General features: G+C 36.3%; 1 protein-coding gene across 2 annotated transcripts in view; it reads left to right on the forward strand.

Annotated features, from left to right (window-relative positions):
* The window catches only part of 7B2 (Secretogranin_V domain-containing protein 7B2), a 129,791-nt gene extending 105,661 nt beyond the window's left edge, over nt 1-24,130 (forward strand). Inside the window, exons 7-8 of one of the 2 annotated variants that reach the window (XM_081758151.1) lie at nt 18,053-18,106; nt 23,597-24,130. In XM_081758151.1, the coding sequence (XP_081614277.1) occupies nt 18,053-18,106; nt 23,597-23,665 (123 nt within the window). In that variant the 3' untranslated portion in view covers nt 23,666-24,130. The remainder of the gene's footprint in view (nt 1-18,052; nt 18,107-23,596) is intronic. The other variant, XM_081758152.1, reaches the window with a different exon arrangement.

The following is a 24,130-nucleotide window of genomic DNA, read 5'->3' on the forward strand; positions in this document are numbered from 1 at the left end:
CTGGAATTGGAACCAACGACATTTTGTGACACCTCAGTTACCAACTTCACTCATCGTTCTAATGCTTGGGTGTTACATGATAATTTTCAAAGTTCCACTCAGCCGCTGTTTCACCTAATTAGATCAAATGTCGAGATCGGTAAATCTCCGCAGCAAAGGCTGAGCTGAAAGTGTAACAGTGTTCCAGGGAATCATTTCGGTGTAGTCTGTAGCTAGGAAATCAATCTTAGGTATTCGGAAACTCCTTATTGACGTCCTCTTAGAAGTTAAGTTTCTTGACTTTATAATTCTTCTGAACCCTAACTCTCTTGTATGATCCCTTGCATCTACTGTCATACTTAAAAGCAAGTTTTCCGGATGGGCAAAAAATGCGTTTCTCTCACTTACTCAGTCAATGACTTTTAGCAAGTTTTCTGGCAGAAATCTAGACCATTCTATACCTTCAAATACATGTTTTGATCCATATGTGAAATACTTACTTTTTTATATGAACCATACTGGCATATAAGATTTTAGAATAAAATATACTAAGTTATTGTGTTCATCTATTGGGTTTACGATTCTTAAATACAATCGGAGAACTCTGTTCGCTGTTGTTAATTATCTTAAATGGTAAAGTGTTCCAGGTTCACGAACAGCTAAATCTTAAGGACAGCTTCCTGATTTTATAGCGGAGCTTATGTCCAGCAGGTACTATTGATCTTTGCTTAAAATTTTTCGGTCAATTCCTGGAGTCTCATACTCAACACTGTCAAAATTTACCACTGGTATTTTCTCACATTTACTGAGCTGTGTGCCAATCCGACCAGTAAATGATTTTGGCCCAGTTGTTTCACCATCTAAATGTAAAAAAACTAATGCCGGAATGGCAATTTATTAAAGTGTAAGAGGCACAGACCTCACTGTATTGTCCTTTTAATTTGTTTTTCAATTTGGCAAATAACAGCCGTTTTCCACCTTGAATTGACAACTGTTCCATCACATCCAATTACGTCGAGTTCATGAAATGAAAATGCAGGTTCAGTCAATTAAGAAAGAATGCTATTAGCAATGTTTTGAACAGAAACAGAAGAGGGTGAAACATGACCAACGAAAATAGAATGAGGTTCTTGTAAAACTGAGTAATGTTCCTCTTTTATAGTTCTTCGAAACTGCTTTGAGTTTACTTTCTCAATCACGAGGGTGTCATCCTTCTTTCCATCAAAATATAGAGCTTGAAGTGGGTTATGCTTGTCTTTATTCTGCATTTGGAATTCTGAACGATTAACATTTTTTCTCCTCTAAGTTTATTTTTGTCAATAACATGGATACGATCATCATCAGCTACGACAATAAAATCTTGCAACACACTTGAAGCGATAGCTGGCGTTGCTCTATCTGATACTCCAAAATGATCACTAGTCAGAACAGTATTTTTCAATTTAATGCGCATCTGCCAATGGTGACTTACTCTCAGACTTAAATTGTTCGAAATCTTCATCGTTGCTATCTTCTATCTCTTCAGACGAATCAGTGTTTACCTCTTTTGAAGTAGAGTATCTGTATATTTTGAACAAGATGGCTGTGATAATAAATTAACATTGGATCGAGTTCTTTCATGTCTTTGGGTAATCTCTTTTGTTTCGTCACACTTCCAATTTTAGCTATGCCAAAATTTCTTTCGGAGTACAAGAATTTTAGTTCAATGATGGGTATCTTTTTTTTGGCGGGGGGGGGGTCACAGTTACAGATAATTGTCAGAGGCCATTCACAGACCTCACTATCAATGACCTTTTTGGCAATTGCAGTCAAATGTTATTTTGGACTTACATGCAAAGACATCAAACAGTAACAAAGATTTTCTTTTGAAATGTTCAATTCTTCTTTTGAACTTTCCCTTATCCCGCTTAAAGGACTTTACGATAGCTGACATGGTATGAATTTATTAACTGAACAGTTCTGTAAGACGTTGCTGTTGGTATTGAAGCTTTATCAAACACAAATTCAATTTGTCTGCCACAATATTCTAAACTTGGGAAAAACTAACTGACCTGTTGTTTGTTTTCACTGCTAAGTTGTAATGTTAATTTTAAAAAGAACGCTTAGGAAGATCTTCATAAGTAGGAAGTTTATTGAACGATAACTCTTTTGGGTTCCCAAATAACGGGCAGTTAAACTGGCTGCGAGTAATTTTCTTGTAAACAGCCATGACACAGTGGTTAATATAATCAAATCACTAAACAGTTTGTAGGTTTCAATCAGGCATATATTTCAATATCTTAATTTTTGTAAAAAAAAAAAAAAAGAAAAAAGAAAAAAAAGTGTTTTTATAAATGTAATACGCTACTAATAAATTGTAAAATATATTCTTTTTTCCATTTATTTATCTTTTCTATAATTTTCTCTATTGAAATATGACTATAGGTAGTTGTTATGGAAGTTACTTGAATTTTCTCCATATATTGCAAAAGTTATGAAAATCGTATATTTTTTCAAAGTTTAGGGTCGTTGGGCTACCGCCAGACGTAAACAAAAAAAAAATCTCTTTTACATTTCATTTATCTACCACAGAGGCAAGTTTTCCGCAGTATAGCGTTTCAAACAAAGAAAAAATATTTTTTCGGCCCACCCTACTGTACACTCTTTATGCGCCCAATGTTAAATGAAAGTGCAACGTTGCCATTTACCTGGACCAACAGCATAAGTGTATGAAGTTATTGTCTTTTAGTCTAACGTGTCGATGGTGAGCCCCCATTTCAACCAATAAGTTCATTTACTTATGTTGTGGGTCCAAGTAAATGACAACGTTGCATTTTCATTTAACATTGAGCACATAAAGAGTGAACAGCCCAAATGACTTGTCCGATTTTAAACAATTCCTTTACTTTAGATTGAAAACATCATATTTGGAGACGGTTTCCCCTCTTACATTTTGTTATAACTCTGATAGTAACAGAGTTACCCTATGTCAGGGGACTTTTGAGACACTCTGTATATAAAACGATAATCATGTCTCTTGTGTAGGTTGCGAAACATGATCATTTACTCTGAGGGAAGAACGCAGACTGAAAGTATTTGAGAACAAGATCCTGAGATGAATATTCGGACCCAAAAGGAAACGGGGATGGGGAATGTCAGAAACTTCAAACGAAGAACTGCATAATTAACAATGTTTGGTAAACCTTATAAGAGTCATCAAGTCTAGGAGGCTCAGGTGGACAGGTCAGGTAGCCAGAGTGAAAGAAAGTAGGTACGCTTTCAAAGTTTTAACTGGAAATCCAGTCAGGAAACGACCATTAGAAAGACCTAGGCGCAGATGGGAGGACACTATTAAGACGGATCTCACAGAAATAGAAATACAAAATAGAAACTGGATTCAGTTGGCTAAGAACAGAAGTCAGTGGAGAGCTTTTGTGAACGTTGAACCTCCAAGTTCCATAGGCCATAGAGTTAGTTAGAATGATCGGTACCATGAAGAACGATAGTACTTAAAGAAGTGGTGATGGATAATGCCATCTGGATGAGGTAGAAGTACCCGTGGATTGTAGTTGCTCCGAGAATTTCTTCCAGTATGCCTCATTGAAATTATATTTCGGAATGGAAACTTGCGGATTTGTTTGCTGTGAACCAGATGGAATTATTGCGAGAAGAACAGGTAAATGATCGTTGTATACTGAACTGAATACCTCTATTGCTGTGAACCAGATGGAATTATTGTGAGAAGAACAGGTAAATGATCGTTGTATACTGAACTGAATACCTCTATTGCTGTGAACCAGATGGAATTATTGTGAGAAGCACAGGTAAATGATCGTTGTATACTGAACTGAATACCTCTATTGCTGTGACCAGATGGAATTATTGAGAGAAGAACAGGTAAATGATCGTTGTATACTGAACTGAATACCTCTATTGCTGTGAGCCAGATGGAATTATTGTGAGAAGAACAGGTAAATGATCGTTGTATACTGAACTGAATACCTCTATTGCTGTGAGCCAGATTGAATTATTGTGAGAAGAACAGGTAAATGATCGTTGTATACTGAACTGAATACCTCTATTGCTGTGAACCAGATGGAATTATTGTGAGAAGAACAGGTAAATGATCGTTGTATACTGAACTGAATACCTCTATTGCTGTGAACCAGATGGAATTATTGTGAGAAGCACAGGTAAATGATCGTTGTATACTGAACTGAATACCTCTATTGCTGTGAACCAGATGGAATTATTGTGAGAAGAACAGGTAAATGATCGTTGTATACTGAACTGAATACCTCTATTGCTGTGAGCCAGATGGAATTATTGTGAGAAGAACAGGTAAATGATCGTTGTATACTGAACTGAATACCTCTATTGCTGTGAGCCAGATGGAATTATTGTGAGAAGAACAGGTAAATGATCGTTGTATACTGAACTGAATACCTCTATTGCTGTGAACCAGATGGAATTATTGTGAGAAGAACAGGTAAATGATCGTTGTATACTGAACTGAATACCTCTATTGCTGTGAACCAGATGGAATTATTGTGAGAAGAACAGGTAAATGATCGTTGTATACTGAACTGAATACCTCTATTGCTGTGAACCAGATGGAATTATTGTGAGAAGCACAGGTAAATGATCGTTGTATACTGAACTGAATACCTCTATTGCTGTGAACCAGATGGAATTATTGTGAGAAGAACAGGTAAATGATCGTTGTATACTGAACTGAATACCTCTATTGCTGTGAACCAGATGGAATTATTGTGAGAAGAACAGGTAAATGATCGTTGTATACTGAACTGAATACCTCTATTGCTGTGAACCAGATGGAATTATTGTGAGAAGAACAGGTAAATGATCGTTGTATACTGAACTGAATACCTCTATTGCTATGAACCAGATGGAATTATTGTGAGAAGAACATGTAAATGATCGTTGTATACTGAACTGAATACCTCTATTGCTGTGAACCAGATGGAATTATTGTGAGAAGAACATGTAAATGATCGTTGTATACTGAACTGAATACCTCTATTGCTGTGAACCAGATGGAATTATTGTGAGAAGAACAGGTAAATGATCGTTGTATACTGAACTGAATACCTCTATTGCTGTGAACCAGATGGAATTATTGTGAGAAGAACAGGTAAATGATCGTTGTATACTGAACTGAATACCTCTATTGCTGTGAACCAGATGGAATTATTGTGAGAAGAACAGGTAAATGATCGTTATATACTGAACTGAATACCTCTATTGCTGTGAACCAGATGGAATTATTGTGAGAAGAACAGGTAAATGATCGTTGTATACTGAACTCAATACCTCTATTGCTGTGAACCACATGGAATTATTGTGAGAAGAACAGGTAAATGATCGTTGTATACTGAACTGAATACCTCTATTGCTGTGAACCAGATGGAATTATTGTGAGAAGAACAGGTAAATGATCGTTGTATACTGAACTGAATACCTCTATTGCTGTGAACCAGATGGAATTATTGTGAGAAGAACAGGTAAATGATCGTTGTATACTGAACTGAATACCTCTATTGCTGTGAACCAGATGGAATTATTGTGAGAAGAACAGGTAAATGATCGTTGTATACTGAACTGAATACCTCTATTGCTGTGAACCAGATGGAATTATTGTGAGAAGAACAGGTAAATGATCGTTGTATACTGAACTGAATACCTCTATTGCTGTGAACCAGATGGAATTATTGTGAGAAGAACAGGTAAATGATCGTTGTATACTGAACTGAATACCTCTATTGCTATGAACCAGATGGAATTATTGTGAGAAGAACAGGTAAATGATCGTTGTATACTGAACTGAATACCTCTATTGCTGTGAACCAGATGGAATTATTGTGAGAAGAACAGGTAAATGATCGTTGTATACTGAACTGAATACCTCTATTGCTGTGAACCAGATGGAATTATTGTGAGAAGAACAGGTAAATGATCGTTGTATACTGAACTGAATACCTCTATTGCTGTGAACCAGATGGAATTATTGTGAGAAGAACAGGTAAATGATCGTTGTATACTGAACTGAATACCTCTATTTCTGTGAACCAGATGGAATTATTGTGAGAAGAACAGGTAAATGATCGTTGTATACTGAACTGAATACCTCTATTGCTGTGAACCAGATGGAATTATTGTGAGAAGAACAGGTAAATGATCGTTGTATACTGAACTGAATACCTCTATTGCTGTGAACCAGATGGAATTATTGTGAGAAGAACAGGTAAATGATCGTTGTATACTGAACTGAATACCTCTATTGTTGTAAACCAAATGGAATTATTGTGAGAAGAACAGGTAAATGATCGTTGTATACTGAACTGAATACCTCTATTGCTGTGAACCAGATGGAATTATTGTGAGAAGAACAGGTAAATGATCGTTGTATACTGAACTGAATACCTCTATTGCTGTGAACCAGATGGAATTATTGTGAGAAGAACAGGTAAATGATCGTTGTATACTGAACTGAATACCTCTATTGCTGTGAACCAGATGGAATTATTGTGAGAAGAACAGGTAAATGATCGTTGTATACTGAACTGAATACCTCTATTGCTGTGAACCAGATGGAATTATTGTGAGAAGAACAGGTAAATGATCGTTGTATACTGAACTGAATACCTCTACAGTACATTTAGTTAACAGGTTGTTACTAACAATAACTACATCAGGAGTGGAGTTACTCTCAAGACGAGTTTGATGTGGTAGAGATGTACAAGTGCTGGAGCTGACTTGTAGAAAGTATTCGAACCGTTTTTATTGAGCTGTTGTGCGTGAATGATAATGGATGTCAGCTAGGATGATATAAGTTCGAAAATTAAAATCCAGGTACGTAAGGCAACGATGTGGCAAAACTTGAGTGGAACGAAAATAAATGGTGGCGAGAGTCAGAGTAAGAGGTCGACATAACATGTTCAGTATATCTATCTGGATTTGGTGGTATGATAGGACGACAAGGTAATGAGGGTTTGACTGTAAGTGCGGCCAGGCCCGTAGCCAGCTCAAAAATTTAGCGGGGGAGCGGTCGAAGTTTGGGGGGGTTGGTCTTTTCCAACCACATTATAGTTCATCACCATATTATAGTTCACGTGTAAGCCTATCGTGAAAATTTAGGAAGGGGCCAGTAAAAATTTAGGGGGGCCGCCCCCCTAGACCCTCCTGGATACGGGCCTGAGTGCGGCTCCTCCACGAATAAGATTATGAGGCAAATAGGAACGAAGAAGAAGGAACGTAACACTCATTTTTAAGACGGTAATTGGATAAAGCATTTTTAAGTGCAGTTTCGTTCCCATAAAAAATATGGGCTAGCAACAGAAGGTAACGCCTTCTCTTCAGCCAGTGACATCAATTTAAGTGTAGTAAAAACGTAATAGGAGTGCGTATCAGGAATTATTTATTTATTGATGTATTGCCATTAATACATAAGAATGCGATGAGCGATGAGGTGATGGTAGCAATGAAGTGCTGTTCATATATAACATATAACATAAGGACATATGATGTTATCTGAAACTATTTTTTATCTTCTGCTTTGGGGCTACATAGAGGAGGTTGAGACAATGGGAGCTCTTTGTTAGGAAGAGAAAAGGAGTGCAAGAATAAATTTATGCCCAATAGATGTGCGGATGGTGATTGTAAATGGGACGATGTGGATTGTAGAGTCTGCCTGATAACGTTCATGGAGAGCAAGAAGGTGATCGACTGTTGAATATTCGTAACGTAGCACAGCTGGAGTTTGATCTGATATTTCATGTACGATCGGGTGAACGGCGATGATATGGTGTTAAATGTAGCGACAGCGGGCAGGCCCGTATTCACCGGAGGCTGGGGGCCCGCTCCCCCTAAATTTTCACTGCCCCCCCGTAAAATTTTCACGGTAGGCTTGCAAATGAACTATAATATGGTTGGGTCGCCCCCCTAAATTCTACCGCCCCCCTACACTTTTGGGCTGGCTACCGGCCTGCAGCGGAGACGGTAGAGATGCTCTAAAAGAGTAGGGATAGTTGTACGGCGATAGACTTCTTGTGTTGGAGTTCGTATAGGTAGTGAGTAGGCAGGCGCAAGGCATGACGTTCGAGGACCTATAACCTGTCACAGGATTTTGGTGGAGCGGATAACCAGGCGATATGTCCATGAGTATGAGAAAGACGAACAAAGATATTATATATATATATATATATATATATATATATATATATATATATATATATATATATATATATATATATATAAAGGATGAGGTTTGTACTGAGACCCTAGTTGATTCCTTGTAAACTGCGCAGCAAATTGATTCTTCGGCGTATATTAGCTTCTAAATTGGTGAGATGAGCTATCGAAGTAAGATGTTTTTCGAAGGTGACCCCAAAATATTTAACACTATTGTCCAAAAAGAAAATGGTTCAGGTATGGACCATTATAGTTGTTCTACCCGGAACCCAATAGTCCACACCCAACCGTAAATCTTTCAAATTGTCATGGTACGTAAATACCTCTATGTCAATATTTATATTACTAATCTAAAACATGGTTCTTATTGGAGCGAAACTCAACCACCAAAACTCAAATAACTCATGCTTTAGATAAGCAATATAAATACTGACATAAGGTAATATACCTTGAGAATTTGAAAAAAAAATATTATTTAGATAATGTTAATTTGTTCCAAATTAAGAACTTTCTACACTGGTTCACAAGCCTAGTGTGTGAATTTTTCTTGTTTCAAAAATTTGATTTATTGTATGACTTATAACACAAGTACAATTAAATTCAAAGTTAAAAATGGCTCTGCCATCTAAAATTCTCCAATAAAAATATTTAACAAAGCGCTAATATAATGTTAATCATATTACCTTTATGCAGGAATAAATGTGCAGTATTGATTTAAAAATGAAAGAAAAAATATCACTTTCCCAAGCATAAGTGCAAGAAATGTTTTAAGAGTGATAGTGAACCGTAGTATTTTGTTTATCAGTATGATCGTTCTACGCTCTCACCAAAAAATATGTTTTACACATTGAATATAACCTAGTGATATTCAAAGTACAGTTGAACAACATACACAATAATTTAATTTCGTAGAGTTAATAAAATAACCACTAGAGGCAGAATCGGCACCATTATCTATGTTACTCCAGCTACTGGCGCGTTTCAATTGAACAGTCATTTGTTTTCCTTAGCAGGGGCGGATCCAGGGGGGCGATCGCCACGATCGCCCCCCAGAAGAGGAAGCTTTCTTATTTTATATATATAAATAAAACCCATCCCAAAGTTTGGAGCCCTTAAAAGTAGCAGTATGACAACCCCCTCCAGAAGTCGGCCCTGGATCCGCCCCTGTTCCTTAGTATGGAAAAATAACATGCTACTTATTTCAATGTGTAAGCGATGTTAGCAAGAGAATATCCAAACAAGGTTTCGGATTAAATTTCACTGAAAATATATCAATTGTTTAAGAACACAATATTACTATTGGACAGTGGCGAAGCGTACTATGAAGCTCTGAGGCCGGGCTTACCCTGTTTTCTACCGTATATTTTCTTTATCTTTTGATTTCTTTTAAAATAAAGTCAATATTTCGGGTTTTTCGGTAAAAAAAATAGTAGGTTGAAACACTTGGAGACCCTTCTGTCTGAACCTCACCAGCTCGCTAGACAAGCTTACGGGCTATGCTGATGAGGGAGCGAAGATATTATCACTGGGGATTGCACGCATTGTTGGGAAGGTGCGAACGCTCGCCTCTGGGAGTTTAGTTTTAGCGTTGAAGGCACCTTTCAATGATAATATGTTATTAAATGATTTCTTTAACATAGAGTAAGAAGTTTCTGTGTAGGATTATGTATTTCTATTAGTGATAACTTGTTTAATTTAGGTATATACTCTCAGGAGTAATTCAGACTAGCTATTTTCCCCTACATGGGCCTGGTCGATAATAGCTTAAAAATGTAAGTCTAATGCATTAAACATATGTATAAATTTACCAAACACTACCGTACGTAATAAAATAATAATATTTGTGTCTAATTTTAATTGAGTTTTCCATTTTATAGAATCAGTGGTATATTTGCGATTTGTTTCGGGGGACTTTGCTTATTTCGGGAGGGGCTTTGCTAACTTTATTCCTGCGAATATGAAAATTCTGCAATATATATAAAACAATAAAAAATGCGATAAAATTTCGGTGAGTGCTTAAACCCTGAAGCCACCTTCTTAAATATGCCACTGCATAAATACAGTATTAAATGTCTTGCGTTGATTCAAATGAAGTTCCTTCTTAGCATTAACATTTCTAGTGAAGTTATTATCACGTGATACATTAATTAAATGCAGTATTGTACTTACTTTAAAGTGAGAGATGCAAATAACAAATGCTTATCCAAGAAATTTGACAGCTAACAATAAGAATGTAGTTTCTTTTCCTCTCCCTCCATTTTCAAATGTGCAATAAATGGAAAGAGCAAGTGAGGAGGAAATTCCCCTCATCCTCCCTGCAAATCCCAGACAGAAAAAAAACAAGAACTGCACTTCAAAATATTTGTAATGGAGCTAAATGGGAATATTAGTTTATCGGGTATGCCCTACTTGTGGGATTACGCTTCGCCACTGCTAACGGATTTTTAAAAAAGCATCATATTTTGGGAGCGTGAAATAGTTGCACTAATGCAGTGTTTTTATTGCTTTTATAAATTCACTCGTACATATATCTGAAAGTGGAGTAAGAAAACCTATGCACACAAACACAGAGTAGAAATGGTATAAAGATAAACATTTCAGGCTTCTGTACACATTACCACCTGCATATCGACATAAGTTATTCAAATTTAATTTCAGTTGCGTGGTTTTTATTAGTAAAACGAAGAAATAATATATTTAATCGTGTCTAAGTGAAATATGTTAATATGTTGTGTCTACGAGAAATATGTTAATTCTATAAATAGATTAAATAACGTAAGTACTTCTATTAAGTAAAAGAAATATCCATCAAAAGAGCATAATTTAAAGTGTGGTTTAACTGTCACGAATATTCTAAGCTTGATCGTGCAAATTATCTGGATTATAAGGGGTAATCACCCTTTGTAATTAATAATAATGATTTCTATTATACAATATAGTTCCCAAAAGAACACAAGGTTTTATTAAAGTATAATATATATATATATATATATATATATACACAACTGTTTATTAATTTCGGCAACCATACATTGAACTTTTGGCCTTTTGTATACTTTCTGTAAGCTTAATGTGGTTACTGTCACCAGAAACGTACACAGGGAATTATATCGGAAGATCCAAAACTTTTCGGGGTGTCCAAATTCAATTTAGAATACACTAAATTATATTTAAATTTGTAAAAAAATAGACTAAATTTACAGAAAAATTGAGATTTCGGGGAGGTTCAAATCTAGAGTATCTACCTTCTGTGTATGTCCCTGACTTCACTAATCTTCATTAGATAAGTTATCAATTGCTTTGAAGTTTTCTAGAGAACTATAAACCTCCCCTCATATATGATTAAAATGATACGAACTTGAGCTTTTAAGACAATTTAACAAGGACGCTACAGTTCGGGAAACTAGTAAGTCGGCTATGACACTATCCTTGCTGTTACACATTAAAAAAATTTTGCAGATAATTTTCTGATATCAAAATATTTATGTATGAGTTAAACGGCGTATCCTTTTCTCTTTTAAATCACTCTATTTTCTTTCAGAAGCAGTGTTCGGTGAGGGGGGGACACTGCTGATACTATTATATTTATTATTATATTATAGACGTATTATTTTGATCTTCTCCGGGAGGACACTCTCAGAGCTCCCGGGCGTAGTGCCTCCCAAAATACTTGTCTTGAAGAAACACTGTTTCTCTATACAACGATAAACCGCACAAGAAATTGAGATTCTTCCCTCCAAGGAAACGTCATTCATAACACACAATGCCACGTAACCGCGCTTGTTCAATACAATAGTGCTGTTGAAAGGGGAACGCACCATTTGTGCCTCTATCCTTATTTTGTAACACTTTGGTTAATTCAGAATACATACTCTTCTGATGTGATGCATCATAGAATTTATACTAAGAGCTTTGTCAGTCAAACCACGCCATATGTAAATATCAATTAATAATGTTGAATTAGGTTACAGGTCCTTCTTGTTTTGGTTTTCCCTCCTTTTGTCCCCCTCACTCCCTCCGTTACTTCAAACTTTGCCCTGTTTGATCTCTGAAATGACGAAACTTTAGCACCGTTCGATGAACAATATTTCTCAACTAACAAACTTTGTGTGAAACATATTAAACAATTTGTATTGTTCGTTCACTTGCGGGAGCATGACTTTATTTTGCAAGGGTCTATCTCCGTGTGCCTCCCATAGAAACGGGTCTGCCACAGACGTATTTTATTTTAATGTAGGTTCAGTAATATATAACTATTATCTTCGGTATACAAAAATAATAGTTGCCCTCTCAAAAATTCTTTGTTCCTCTACTTGGTAATTATAGTTGGCGTCGTTAGTATAGGTATTTTTTTTTTTTTTACTTTTTTACAATTTAGTTTCTTTCTTCATCAGTGAGGCTGTATGAGTTTTGACCTAAACTTTAGCGGGATCGAAACCCCCTTCCACAGAGGAAAAAAAAACATATTAAGGCATTTTGTACCAAGGTCGCAAGTGCTAACCACTTAGCCAAAAACAACCCTTTACGTATTCGTGAAGAATAAGGTTCCTCCTTGAGTTGATTTTAGTTTAGCGTCTCTTTCAGCAGCGAGGCTATGAGAGACGTGGACCTACTGATTAACGTGAAATCCGAACCACATGAGCTCCCGCCGGGAATCGAACCCGGGACTCCCACGCCAAAGGCGCGTACGCTAACCGCTTAGCCACGAATGAGATCAAGGTTCTTCCTTATACAGAGATTATCGTAGGAAATAAAAAGAAATCCACAACTAAATTTTATGTAATGACTAATATTGCAATTAGATTTATTGTCTTAACTTTATTTGAATGTATAACAAAATTTAATATTGTTAATAGGATATGATACTGAACGTAAATACAAGGTGAATATCCTGAACTTACGTCAAACTTCAAAACTTTTCTTTGCCATGTCAGTTGCCATCAGCATCGTCATCATGATATAGGTATTTTGCCATTATTGGCAGGCCATTTGGCACAATTGCAAAGTTTTCATGCTCCACGGTCTTCCGCTAACCTCTTTCTCTTCACGTGCAATTTTTTTGTTTTAATATCGTCAATCAATTGTAGTCTCCTTCGTCCCGTTCTTCTCTTTCCTGCCACCATATATTCTACTCCAGGATGTTCCTCATGACACAATTCTTTCTTAGCCAATGTCCTAACCAGTTTTTCTTCCTCTTCTTAGTAATATCTAAAATTGTTCTTGTTAGTCAGAAAATTATTTGTTAGTCAAATTATTTTATTTGACTTCCCCACATGAACATTTGTAACTACGTAAATAATAGACACTATTTAGTGTAACACAAGTACCCAAGAATCCAAGTAAATATTATCACAACATATCTTACTGAATTGCTTATTCTCAATCTATGCATGGACTTGCCTCTTCCTTTATTTACTAGGAGCTCCTCCGTAGCTAAGCGGTTAGTGTACGCGCCTTCGGCGTGGGAGACCCGGGTTCGATTCCCGGCGGGAGTTCATTTGGTTCGGATTCCACGTTAATCAGTAGGTCCGCATCTCATATAGCCTTGATGCTGAACGGGACGTTAAACTCAAAAATCAATCAATCCTTTATTACTATCTATCAGCACATAACTCAATATTATAACCTAGTTTACCAACTGAAGAGTAAAGGGGAAAAAAAGAAGGAATGTCACAAAACTGCATTTTCGAGAAAATGGCGTTTTAATATTGAAAACCGCGTAAAAAGAATAGGGTTAGTTACATCTTTTGCCCCTTATTACATGAACATTTCTACATCTACACATGCATGGCATATACAGTCAAATAGTACCAAGAGTCACCAACAGATAGGACAAAGCACCCAAAAATGCTCATACATGGAAATTCTTTGTTTTTTTCCCCTTATCCTTCCTGAATCTCCTTTACTCAATTTCGCATTATTCCCTGAAATCTTGATTATAAATCAATCTATATTCATAATTGAGCTGTAGCAATTCTTTTTTATTTTTACGTACTATCGCCTTTATACTTAGCAACGGTCAGTGTTATATAAATAAGCACTTTGTGCCAAAAATAAAAAGCTTACATTTCTACATGTATCCCCGTCAAATTGGAGGTCTCTTTATTCTTATTGATCTGATATTTTCTGGTATTTCATTATCGCAAAAACAACAACCAAAGCTTCTTCAAATTCCGCTCCACCTTGGAAAGAGTAGCTGACGGACACTACGGTCTGTAATTTATTTTTATTACTACTAAATAGCACAGCTACCACACCGTATGAAGAAGCATCAGTCATAATCAAAATATCTTCCTTTTCATTAAAGGGGTGAAGAACTTGTGCCTCTGACATGTCTTTATTCTTATTAAATCAAATTCAGTTTGGTATTTTTTTTATTCCAATTCCTTCGCACACCTTTATGTAACAAATAATTCAAATTGCGAATTTTCCTTGACAAAGCAGGTAAATATCTATGGTAAAAATTTACCATTCCTAGAAAAGATTGCAACTCTTGAATACATTTTGGCGGTTGTGCACTAAGTATCGGTTCTAATTTGGATTTGGCCGGCAAAATGGTATCCACCTCCAAATCATATCCTAACTAAGTGATTTTTGTCTTCAAGAATATATTCTTATCCTTTCTAACCTTAACATTATATGCCTTAAACTTTTCCAATACCTTCACAGTTCTGTTGAAACGCTCCTCCAGTGAGTGATCCTAGATTAACATGTCGTCTAGATACATTGTAATCCCTTGACAACTCTGTAGTATCTGATCCATAAAAGGTTTGAAAAATATGTGGCAAGCAATCTAGCCCAAAGGGTAATCTTGATTGTTGAAAAAGCCCCTATCGGGTGTTGATTACCAAATACTTAGCAGAGTTTTCATCGACCTCTAGCTGTACATATGCATTACTGAAGTCTAATATAACAAAATACTTGGCTCCCTCAATTTTATTAAGAATATCATTTATTTTCGGAATCGGATATACACACTTTTCTGTATATCGATTAAGAGTCTTCATCCCGGCGAAATTAAAATACCGCTAATTTTACAGTATTTATGTGATATCTTCAAATAGATAAAAGATAATCGAAATGTGGAACAAGAGCGCCCTAGACAATATTATTTTACATGAGAAACCGTTATCACGACTCGCTTATCTGCTTTCGATTTCGAGCTATTTTGAAAATCAGCATTTATTTTCGCGTTTCTAAACAACTGAAAACGGAAAGCCACTAGGTGACTTGTGATAACGGTACCTCACGCAAAATAATATTGTCTAGGGCGCTCTTGTTCCATATTTCAATTATCTTTTATCTATTTGAAGGTATCACATAATTACTGTAAAATTAGCGGTATTTTAATTTCGCCGAGATGAAGACTCTTAAGCTTCTGTTTAAAATCAGAGCACAGTTCAATATCACCATTTTTTTTCGAGCGACTACCATGGGTGTGGCCCAGTCTGAAAACCCAAAAATTTTCCAGCTATTGAAAGCGCATAGTTTATCCATTTTTTTTGTTTACCCTCACCTTATAAAGCGTAGGGGATGTCATAGGCTTTTCTAAAAAATAAAAATGTTCTCCGCCTTCATTGGAATACTTACTTTATATCCTTTCACTGGTTGATCAATATTATCGGAAAATATAGCATCAAATCTTTGAGTTTTACGTCCCACGGTTAGGCTAAAGGAGACGGTGATGATGAGAAAGGAATGAAATGGTGGAATGAAGAAAGTGGGAGGAAACAGGACAACCCCGAGAAAACCCACGCACACGGAATATAGCATCAAATTGTGCTAGAATCTGCTGTTGATAACACTGCGTTCCCTTACTTTCGTTAACCAACTGTGCTAGAGTTTTAATTTCATGATGATGAAGCAGCTTATTTATTTATTTTCTGGATCCACATTATTCTCTGTCCTTACGTCTCTGTCCTTACGAAACCTGCAGAAATATTTTTCAGTTTGTGGTAAAAAGTAGTGAGAAAGTTTCTGTCTTTTATATTCAAGGTATCAAGAAGAGGTTAAATATCCGCCCTTATTGAAGACTTCGGTTTAGGAAAAAAAAAATCTTTCTACAGGGTGTTTCAAAACAACATCGACAACGTTTGGGAGGTGATTCCTGATACCAAGATAAGACAAAAAGTATAGACGATCCTGGTTGCACAAATGCTTCCTTTCGGAGTTATAGGCTGCTGGAAACACGAAAAAAAATAACTTTAAAGGTCCACAGCTCCTAAACTATGGGACCTACCGTAGTCAAGACTTCACTTGGGAACTAGTATGTGCCCTATCTAAATATCCAAGTTTCAGAATACTGTGGTCCTTCTGCAACAATTTTTATAGAGGTAGTTTGAGAGTACTTCAAATTATATGCCCGTAGCCAAACCCACTCTATAAAAACTGCTTCGTGTGTACCTTAGGATTTTGAAACACGTATTTTTGGATAGCGCACATATTAGTTCCGAAGTGATGTCTCGACCTGACTACAGTAGGCCCCATAGTTTTGGTGCTATATACCTTTAAAATTCATTTTTTTCATATTTTCGGCAGCCTATAACTCCGAAAGGAAGCTTTTGTGCACCCAGGATGGTCTATACTTTTTATCTTATCTTGGTGTTAGGAATCACCTTCCAAAAGTTGTCTGTGTTCTTTTGAAACACCCTGTATATTTATCCTGTCTGTCCGGGAGACAGAAAATCTCAAGAATTATTATATGAAATGAAATCTATAAGTTTTACGTCCCACGGTTATGCCGGTTAGGCTAAAGGAGACGGTGATGATGAGAGATGACTGAAATGGTGGAATGAAGAAAGTGGGAGGAAACGGGAGAACCCCGAGAAAACCCACGAGCGCAAGAAGAATTATTATAGTAGATCAATGTTGTCCAGGATGCAAAAGGTCAAACGTTAAGAATGGAGTTTGATGGTGGACGTGTTTCATGTAGTTGATCCCATAGAAGATATGGACAATCAAAAATCGGTTCCCATATATTGCTATGGTCGTAATTATGGATATCATCCTTACTTGATAGACCATCTGCAGTACTGTTGAGATTAGCGGGTTAGTATAATACTTAGGATGCTAAAAATATTAATCTCCCAAATAAATATAACACTAAAATGAAACTAAATTACTTTGTACACAACAAATCTAATTAAAATTAAATAAGTATTTTACAGTAGTTGAGTCATCTTAAAGTACAGTTCACTTAATTTGAGATAAAATGTTATTTTTAACTCTAGGCTTGGTAAAATTTAGTTTGTTAGGGAATTTGGTTTACCAAAAAAAAAAACACGTGGTGACTGCTACCTGTCTTTCTATTAACACTTGAACTAGTAATCTAATTTGAAATTTGTTTCTCATAGTTTGGAAGTCAACCATATTTTCATAGTCTGAAACAGTGCCATGCCATGTGGGGAGGGGCAACGGCCCCTGACGCCGAAGTAAGAGGGCTGAAAATTCGGCAGGAATAAAGATATATGTATAAAATGGAAGGAAAAAAGTAATAAAATATGCGCAAATCAAGGAAAAGCAGAATTTATTTTTTGAAATTTTCTTACGCTTCGCGGCCACCATTGTGGCTTGAAGCGGCTGGTCTACTGACCTCACTCATATGTACGGGGGTGCCGACGTATGTATACTCTCGCCCCGTGCGCTGGTTTTCCAGGGCGCGACCCCACCTGAAACGAAATTTATTTGTTAATTTATTTTTTTAAAACTGAAATTCAATTTTTTTATCTGTACACTGCAATTGTATCTATATTATTATTATGATTATTATTGTTGTTATTCTTATTTACCGTTTACATTTATATGTATTTCAAATATTTTGTAGTGTGCACTATTTGTGTGAAGACTTTCACTTACGTTTCAATCACTTTATTTCAATATGCAGGTTGGTGACCAACACAAAAGTCTTGTGGCTAAGAAATTTAGAGCTAAGAAAACGGTACGTATCAATTGCTTTCTATTTCTAAAAATCAAACCCGTTTTTCAGTAAAACTCGTGCCTTTAAGATATATAGAATTCTACAGGAGTGTTGAAATCCCCAAATAAGCTTTAATGGGTTAGTAAATATGAATCAAAGATTGTGTATATATGTTAGCATGACATTGAAAACGTAGCCGAAAATGGGAGGACACAGGAAAACTGCGGAAAAGCTTCTTGTTTAAGAAATTTGACCCAAAACTAATACAAGCCTATAGCGACTTACAAAAGATTCGTCAGTGTCCTCATATGCTTACCTATTTGTCCAGTTTTCCAAAACCGGTGCACGTGCACCCCCCTTCGTTGTAAATATATACTATCTAAAATGAGAAACTAGCTGTGAAAATAGCAACACTTTCCGAAACTTTCTGCCATCATGTTTCTGTTTGGGACTTAAAAGAAACCAGAGCTTTGCAAAAGCAATAGTTTAAGTCAGTTTTCTGAAGGTTGAAGGAAAAGGATACACCAAGCAGAACAATGTAACATTTCTCAAATAAGGAAGAAAACGAAAGCCTGGAGGAGAAAACATTTTTCCTACATAACACTTTGCGACCCTCTTTAAAATACTCCCGTCCCCCGTTCTACGCATCAGCGTTGTCAGAGGTAAAGAATATTGTCACATGTCACTTTGAAGAGTTTCAGTGTGATTGGTTATTTTGGGAATTATTGGTGCACCCCCCCCCCTCAGACAATCCTGGATCCGGAACTGCTAGTATCCATACTTTCTGGTAATGGTTCAACAGGTAATTGGCAGACATTGGACTCGAGGATCCAGAAGCTACTTCTAGTCTACGTCACATGAAGGTAATATGGAACACTCATTTTATATGTAATGTACCGGTATTGTAAAGTCATAGTTTTGTGATATTTACATTTGTACATGAAGCTGTAAACTTATGTTTCGGACGAACTTTATAACGTTAACAAATTCCTCTTTTACCCGAGCATGTCTTCTTTCGTCGGACCCTAAAATATAGTCAATAAGCGCGGAAGAAAGAAATCTAATATTTCCATTTTGGGTATTGTAAACATTTAGTTGTATAAATTATACTCTTGTACAGAATGGTCCGGAAGGGGGCGTATCCCTCTTTAGTTTCAACAGTACAGTGTTAGTTATGGTAGAATGTCTATACACTGTTACTTTTGAAGTCTTAAGAATCTTAAGAGTCATAAACATCGGTATGATCACCATCCATGTCATAACACAGCTGAATTCTGCGCCAAGTTCTCGCAGATGTTTTGCGCAGATACTCCGGAGTCACGAAGGTAAAGATGAAGGCGTGTTCCACAGCTGCTCGTAATTCCTGCGTTGTGTGATATCGAGTGTTTCTTACTTGTTGCTTTATGAAACCCCAGAGAGCATTGTCTGGTGTCGTCAGATCTTGGAGGCCAGGCAAAGGGAGCATGTGAAGATGCACAACCTCTTCGAATCCAGCGGCCAGGAAACGTCTGATTCAGGTAATTGAGCAAGTGAATCGCTAAGTGCGCTGGTGCTCCGTCCTGCTGTATAATTACAGTGTCTTTGATACCATTTTCTTCCAGTTGAGGCACAAACCACTCATTAAGCATCTCCAGGTAAGAATGTACATTAACATTGTCTTCGAAGAATTAGGGTTACACCCACTTCAGGACCTAGCTGTACTATGCAATTAAGAGATTTAGCAAATAACCAAAATATTTTTTTTGTGAAATCTAAAACTACAGGTATCATAGATGTCACGACAATTGCGATTAACGATGAAGAAATATTTCTTAATCTGACGTCTGCAAAGACTATTACGATCAACTGATAGTGTCAAAATATTTGTTACTGAGATTTCATAATTTAAAAAAGAAATTACTACTATATATAAACAGCATTAATGATAAAGTACCGATTTTTCTTACATCTTTTCTACGCTTGGATCTGCTAAAATAGTCGAAACCACTGAGGTGATGTGAAACAATATTAATTGTCACTTGCTAGTCTTATTTTTTAAAATTAAAAAATCATTTATCTACTATTCGCGAAGTCCGAAGATTGTGCATTATCCCAAGGTACATAAAATAACAGGTAGCTTCTGTTCACGTTTAGCGTTCTGATTGGCTCCCTGGACATCTTGTGGAGGAACTTTTGCGTATGCAGTATTTCACTTGTTGTCTTGAATGATACCTCGCGATATACAAGGACGTTATAAAATAGAGGACCTGCCCATGTGTCTTCATCCTATCAAGTAACTGAATGACCGCCATGGCTCAAAACAGTACGATCTTCTTATGTAGGCATGTAGCGTATGGTTACCTGCTGCACGTATGGGTGTACAAATAGGTGTAAGAAGAAGTTACCCGGAATAACCTTTCACAGGTAAGAAAATCAACAATCATAGGATATGTATGGCTGTGACTTACGGCTTCACGCTTTTGTGATATGGCAGATCCTCTATTTTATAACATCCTTGGCGATACCTCCACGTGACGTCACCGACCGCAAAGTATCCTGGGAAAAATGAGAGAAGAAATGCTGAATTGAGAATCCCCTGCATTATCCCAAGTTTAGAACATAGATCAAACATACCAGGCTTTTCCTGAAGTCACCAATAACTTAGAACTTCCGAACGATTCTCTCAATTTCTCATCCGTCTGTATGTATACGTTTCTTTCTCTTGTTCTCTCTTCGGTTAAGTTCCATTGTAATAAACGTCACATTCGTGTTTTCTGTTTCCCACTTGAAGCAGGAAATAAAGTCTTGAACCTTCGGATAAGGTCTACCGAGCAATGCATTTATTATTCCATCATTACATAGCATTTTTTGTCTTGTGGTATGTCTAGTAGCAACTGCATATATTCACAGGAGTGCCTTCGTTTCCCAGTCTCTGATGTTGAAAATAATTGACGATACTCCTAAGGTTTATAGAAGCTTCTCTATGGATGAATAACTAGCCTTTATCCTCGCCCTATGGTTTCAATAAACTAGAGCTGCGCACATTTGTATTGTAAACAGTATTTAATCATCATTATTATGTTTACAGACGAAGCGTAGGTTCTGCATCTTTGTCCGTAAGCAAGTTCCGTAGCTGTTTGTGAGCCTCATCGGTATCCAGCTTGCGGAGATCAAGTTAACAAATGTAGCCTGCATGACCTTTAATGCATGAAGGGGGCTGGTAAATACGCCCGACACTCTTCCGTTAATGATATCATACTACGAGTCCTTAACACTGCTGGAATTCCTTCAATATGTGAACCTTCTGGTTCTTGTCGTTCGGATGGAAAGCGACCCGATGGCATGACATTGGTTTCATGCATGAGAGGAAAATACTTATTATGGGACTTCACATGCGCTGATACACACGGCAAATCATGTCCCTTTTAACTGTAATGAACGCTGGAGCTGTTGCTAATCGCAGGGAAGCTGAAAAGCAAAGAAAATACAACAACCTTCTCGCAAATGTTGTTTTCACTCCTATTGCTATTGAGACTAATGGCGCTTAGAGTGCAAGAAACCTTGAATTTATTAGGGCGGTAGGAAGACTTATTTCTTGCGTTTCCGGCGCAGTTCGCTCCACATCTTATCTAATACAGCGCATAACTGTTTCTATCCGGTCCTTAGCACTTTACGACCTGGAAATGAACTGGATGAGGTATTTGTACTCTAATAAAAGTAGTTGGTGTATTATATATAAATATTAACATACCTTAATTGGCACGCTTCTCTTATACCTAACGTTAATATGGTGGATCTTTCAGACTTCGCATTGAATATCCGGAGGTCCACACACACACAACAAATATTGTGCTGTTGTAATTTTCTTACTTATGTATCAGCTTGTCATATACCTTCATGTGACTAATGTTCTCACTCACAAGGAGAAGGCAGACTTTGATAAGTAAACTTCGGGGCCACTTTTTGAGAGGTGGTAGTGCACACTTAAAAAGTTATTACAAACTGGGAGAGCGCAATGCCCAAATATAACGGAGAAAAACCGTCTTAAAGTTTTCTACTCGCCCCATATATCGTACGACGCGCGAATTTGCCAAGTGACAGTGTGGAAGAGTGAGTAAAATCTAACTTGTGTGTAAAGTATCCCAGGTTAGATTCCTGTTCGAGTCCTACATTTTTTTCTTCAACCAATAAAATAAGCATTTGTAACTATAAGTAAAATATTAATTCACTGTATGTTTATAATGAATTAAACAATAGAAATTTTCAAATCACTTGTAAAACCTTCCAATGTTCCATGTTAACTGGCAAACAAAATTTAATCTATTCCATAAATATACTGATATCACGAGATATATTATGGTTACGACCAGTGGCGTATTTACGATTTTATTTCGGGGGGGGGGGCGTTGCCAACTTTAGTCGTGGAAATGTGAAAATTCTCGAAGATATTTCATTTACTTTAATATAGTAAATAACATTTCTGGGGGGAATTAAGCCCGGAAGCGCCCCCTAATATACGCCACTAGTTACGACAGTCGTTTTGTAATAAATGTTCTTGACGCTTCGTTTCTACATCTGTTGACAGTTTGTGAATTACAAAGGAGTTGAGGGGGAAATCCTCTTTGCTAATACTGGATGTTTCTATAACCAAAGGAGATTTCCTCCTCATTCCCCTTGTAATTCGCACACTGTCTTCAGATGTAGACACGAAGCGTCAAGAACATTTTTTACACAACGATCAACATTAATATTTACGGAATAGATTAAATTTTGTTCCTTCCGTAGTTAACATGGGTTATTGAAAGATTTTACAAGAGATTTGAAAATTTATATTGTTTTATTCATTATAAACATATAGTGAATTAATGTTTTACTTATAGTTACAAATGCCTATTATATTGGTTGAAGCAAAAACAAAATTTAAAAAAAAGAAGAAAAGACTGACAGGAACCGAACCCGGAACCCTTTACTCATGAATCAAAGATTTTCCTCACTTTGCCACGCCGACACTTGGTAAATTTGTGCCTCGTACAATATATGCAGCGAGTAGAAAACTTTAAAAAGGATTTTCTCCGTTATTTTTGGCCATTGCGCTCTCCCAGTTTGTAATATTAATTCTTTAAATGTGCACTACCAACTCGCAAAAAAATGGCCCCGAAGTTCACTTTCCAAAGTCTCCCTCCTTTTTGTCAGATTTTCGGCTAGATCTAAGTCACGACATAAAATGCTAACCCTGAATTTCATACAAACATATAAAATAATTAACAAATTGATTGCAAATGTCATAACTCATATTTTTGAAGTGGCCTTTAAGACAAAGTCATCACCTTATGTCAGATTTTCATATAATCGCAATTGTCAGCTGACAATTGTTCCATGTGTGTGTCATATGGTAATCCTGCTATTCTGAAACTTGTCCTTGATCTGTAAGCTTTTAATTACTGTAGATTAAGAATTAATTGTACATACTTCGAGTAACTTGTAGTGAAAAATATTTTTCTTTCTAATAATAAATATTATTTTTATTTTTAGCAATATAATCCTTACCTGAAGGGTGAGAAGCTTCCAATTGCCGCGAAGAAAGGGCAAAACGTATATTAAAACAAGAAAAAGTGTGAAAAACGATAAATACATGGAATAGGGAGGGAACAAAATATCCAACGGAAATCATATATTTTGGTAAACTGTTTGTATAAAAGTTGTAAGAGAATGTAAGATAAGGAAATTTTATCTTCTATATAGTTTGAAGGAATGTCATGTACAGAAAAAAATATTTATGAATATATTGTTTCTTTAGCAATGAAAGTGTACAGTAAATAAAATATTGTTGGGACTAACAGCTCTTAAAGAAATATATATATTTACACTATATTTTCCCGTTTTAAGAATTTAAATGTTAAGCTAAGTCATATTTAAAAGTTTGTTCTCTGTAGTTAAAATTATATGAAAAAGGAAATTTTAATATTTGTCTGGTTAACTTGCTTAAGAATTGAACATTATTGTACCAAATGATTGTAATAAATATAAAAATTCCATGTTCCAAATAAATCGTACTTTACAACTTAG

Source organism: Thermobia domestica, chromosome 5 (genome assembly GCF_964235325.1).
Source record: "Thermobia domestica chromosome 5, izTheDome1.hap1.1, whole genome shotgun sequence".
NCBI classification, from domain to species: Eukaryota; Metazoa; Arthropoda; class Insecta; order Zygentoma; family Lepismatidae; genus Thermobia; species Thermobia domestica.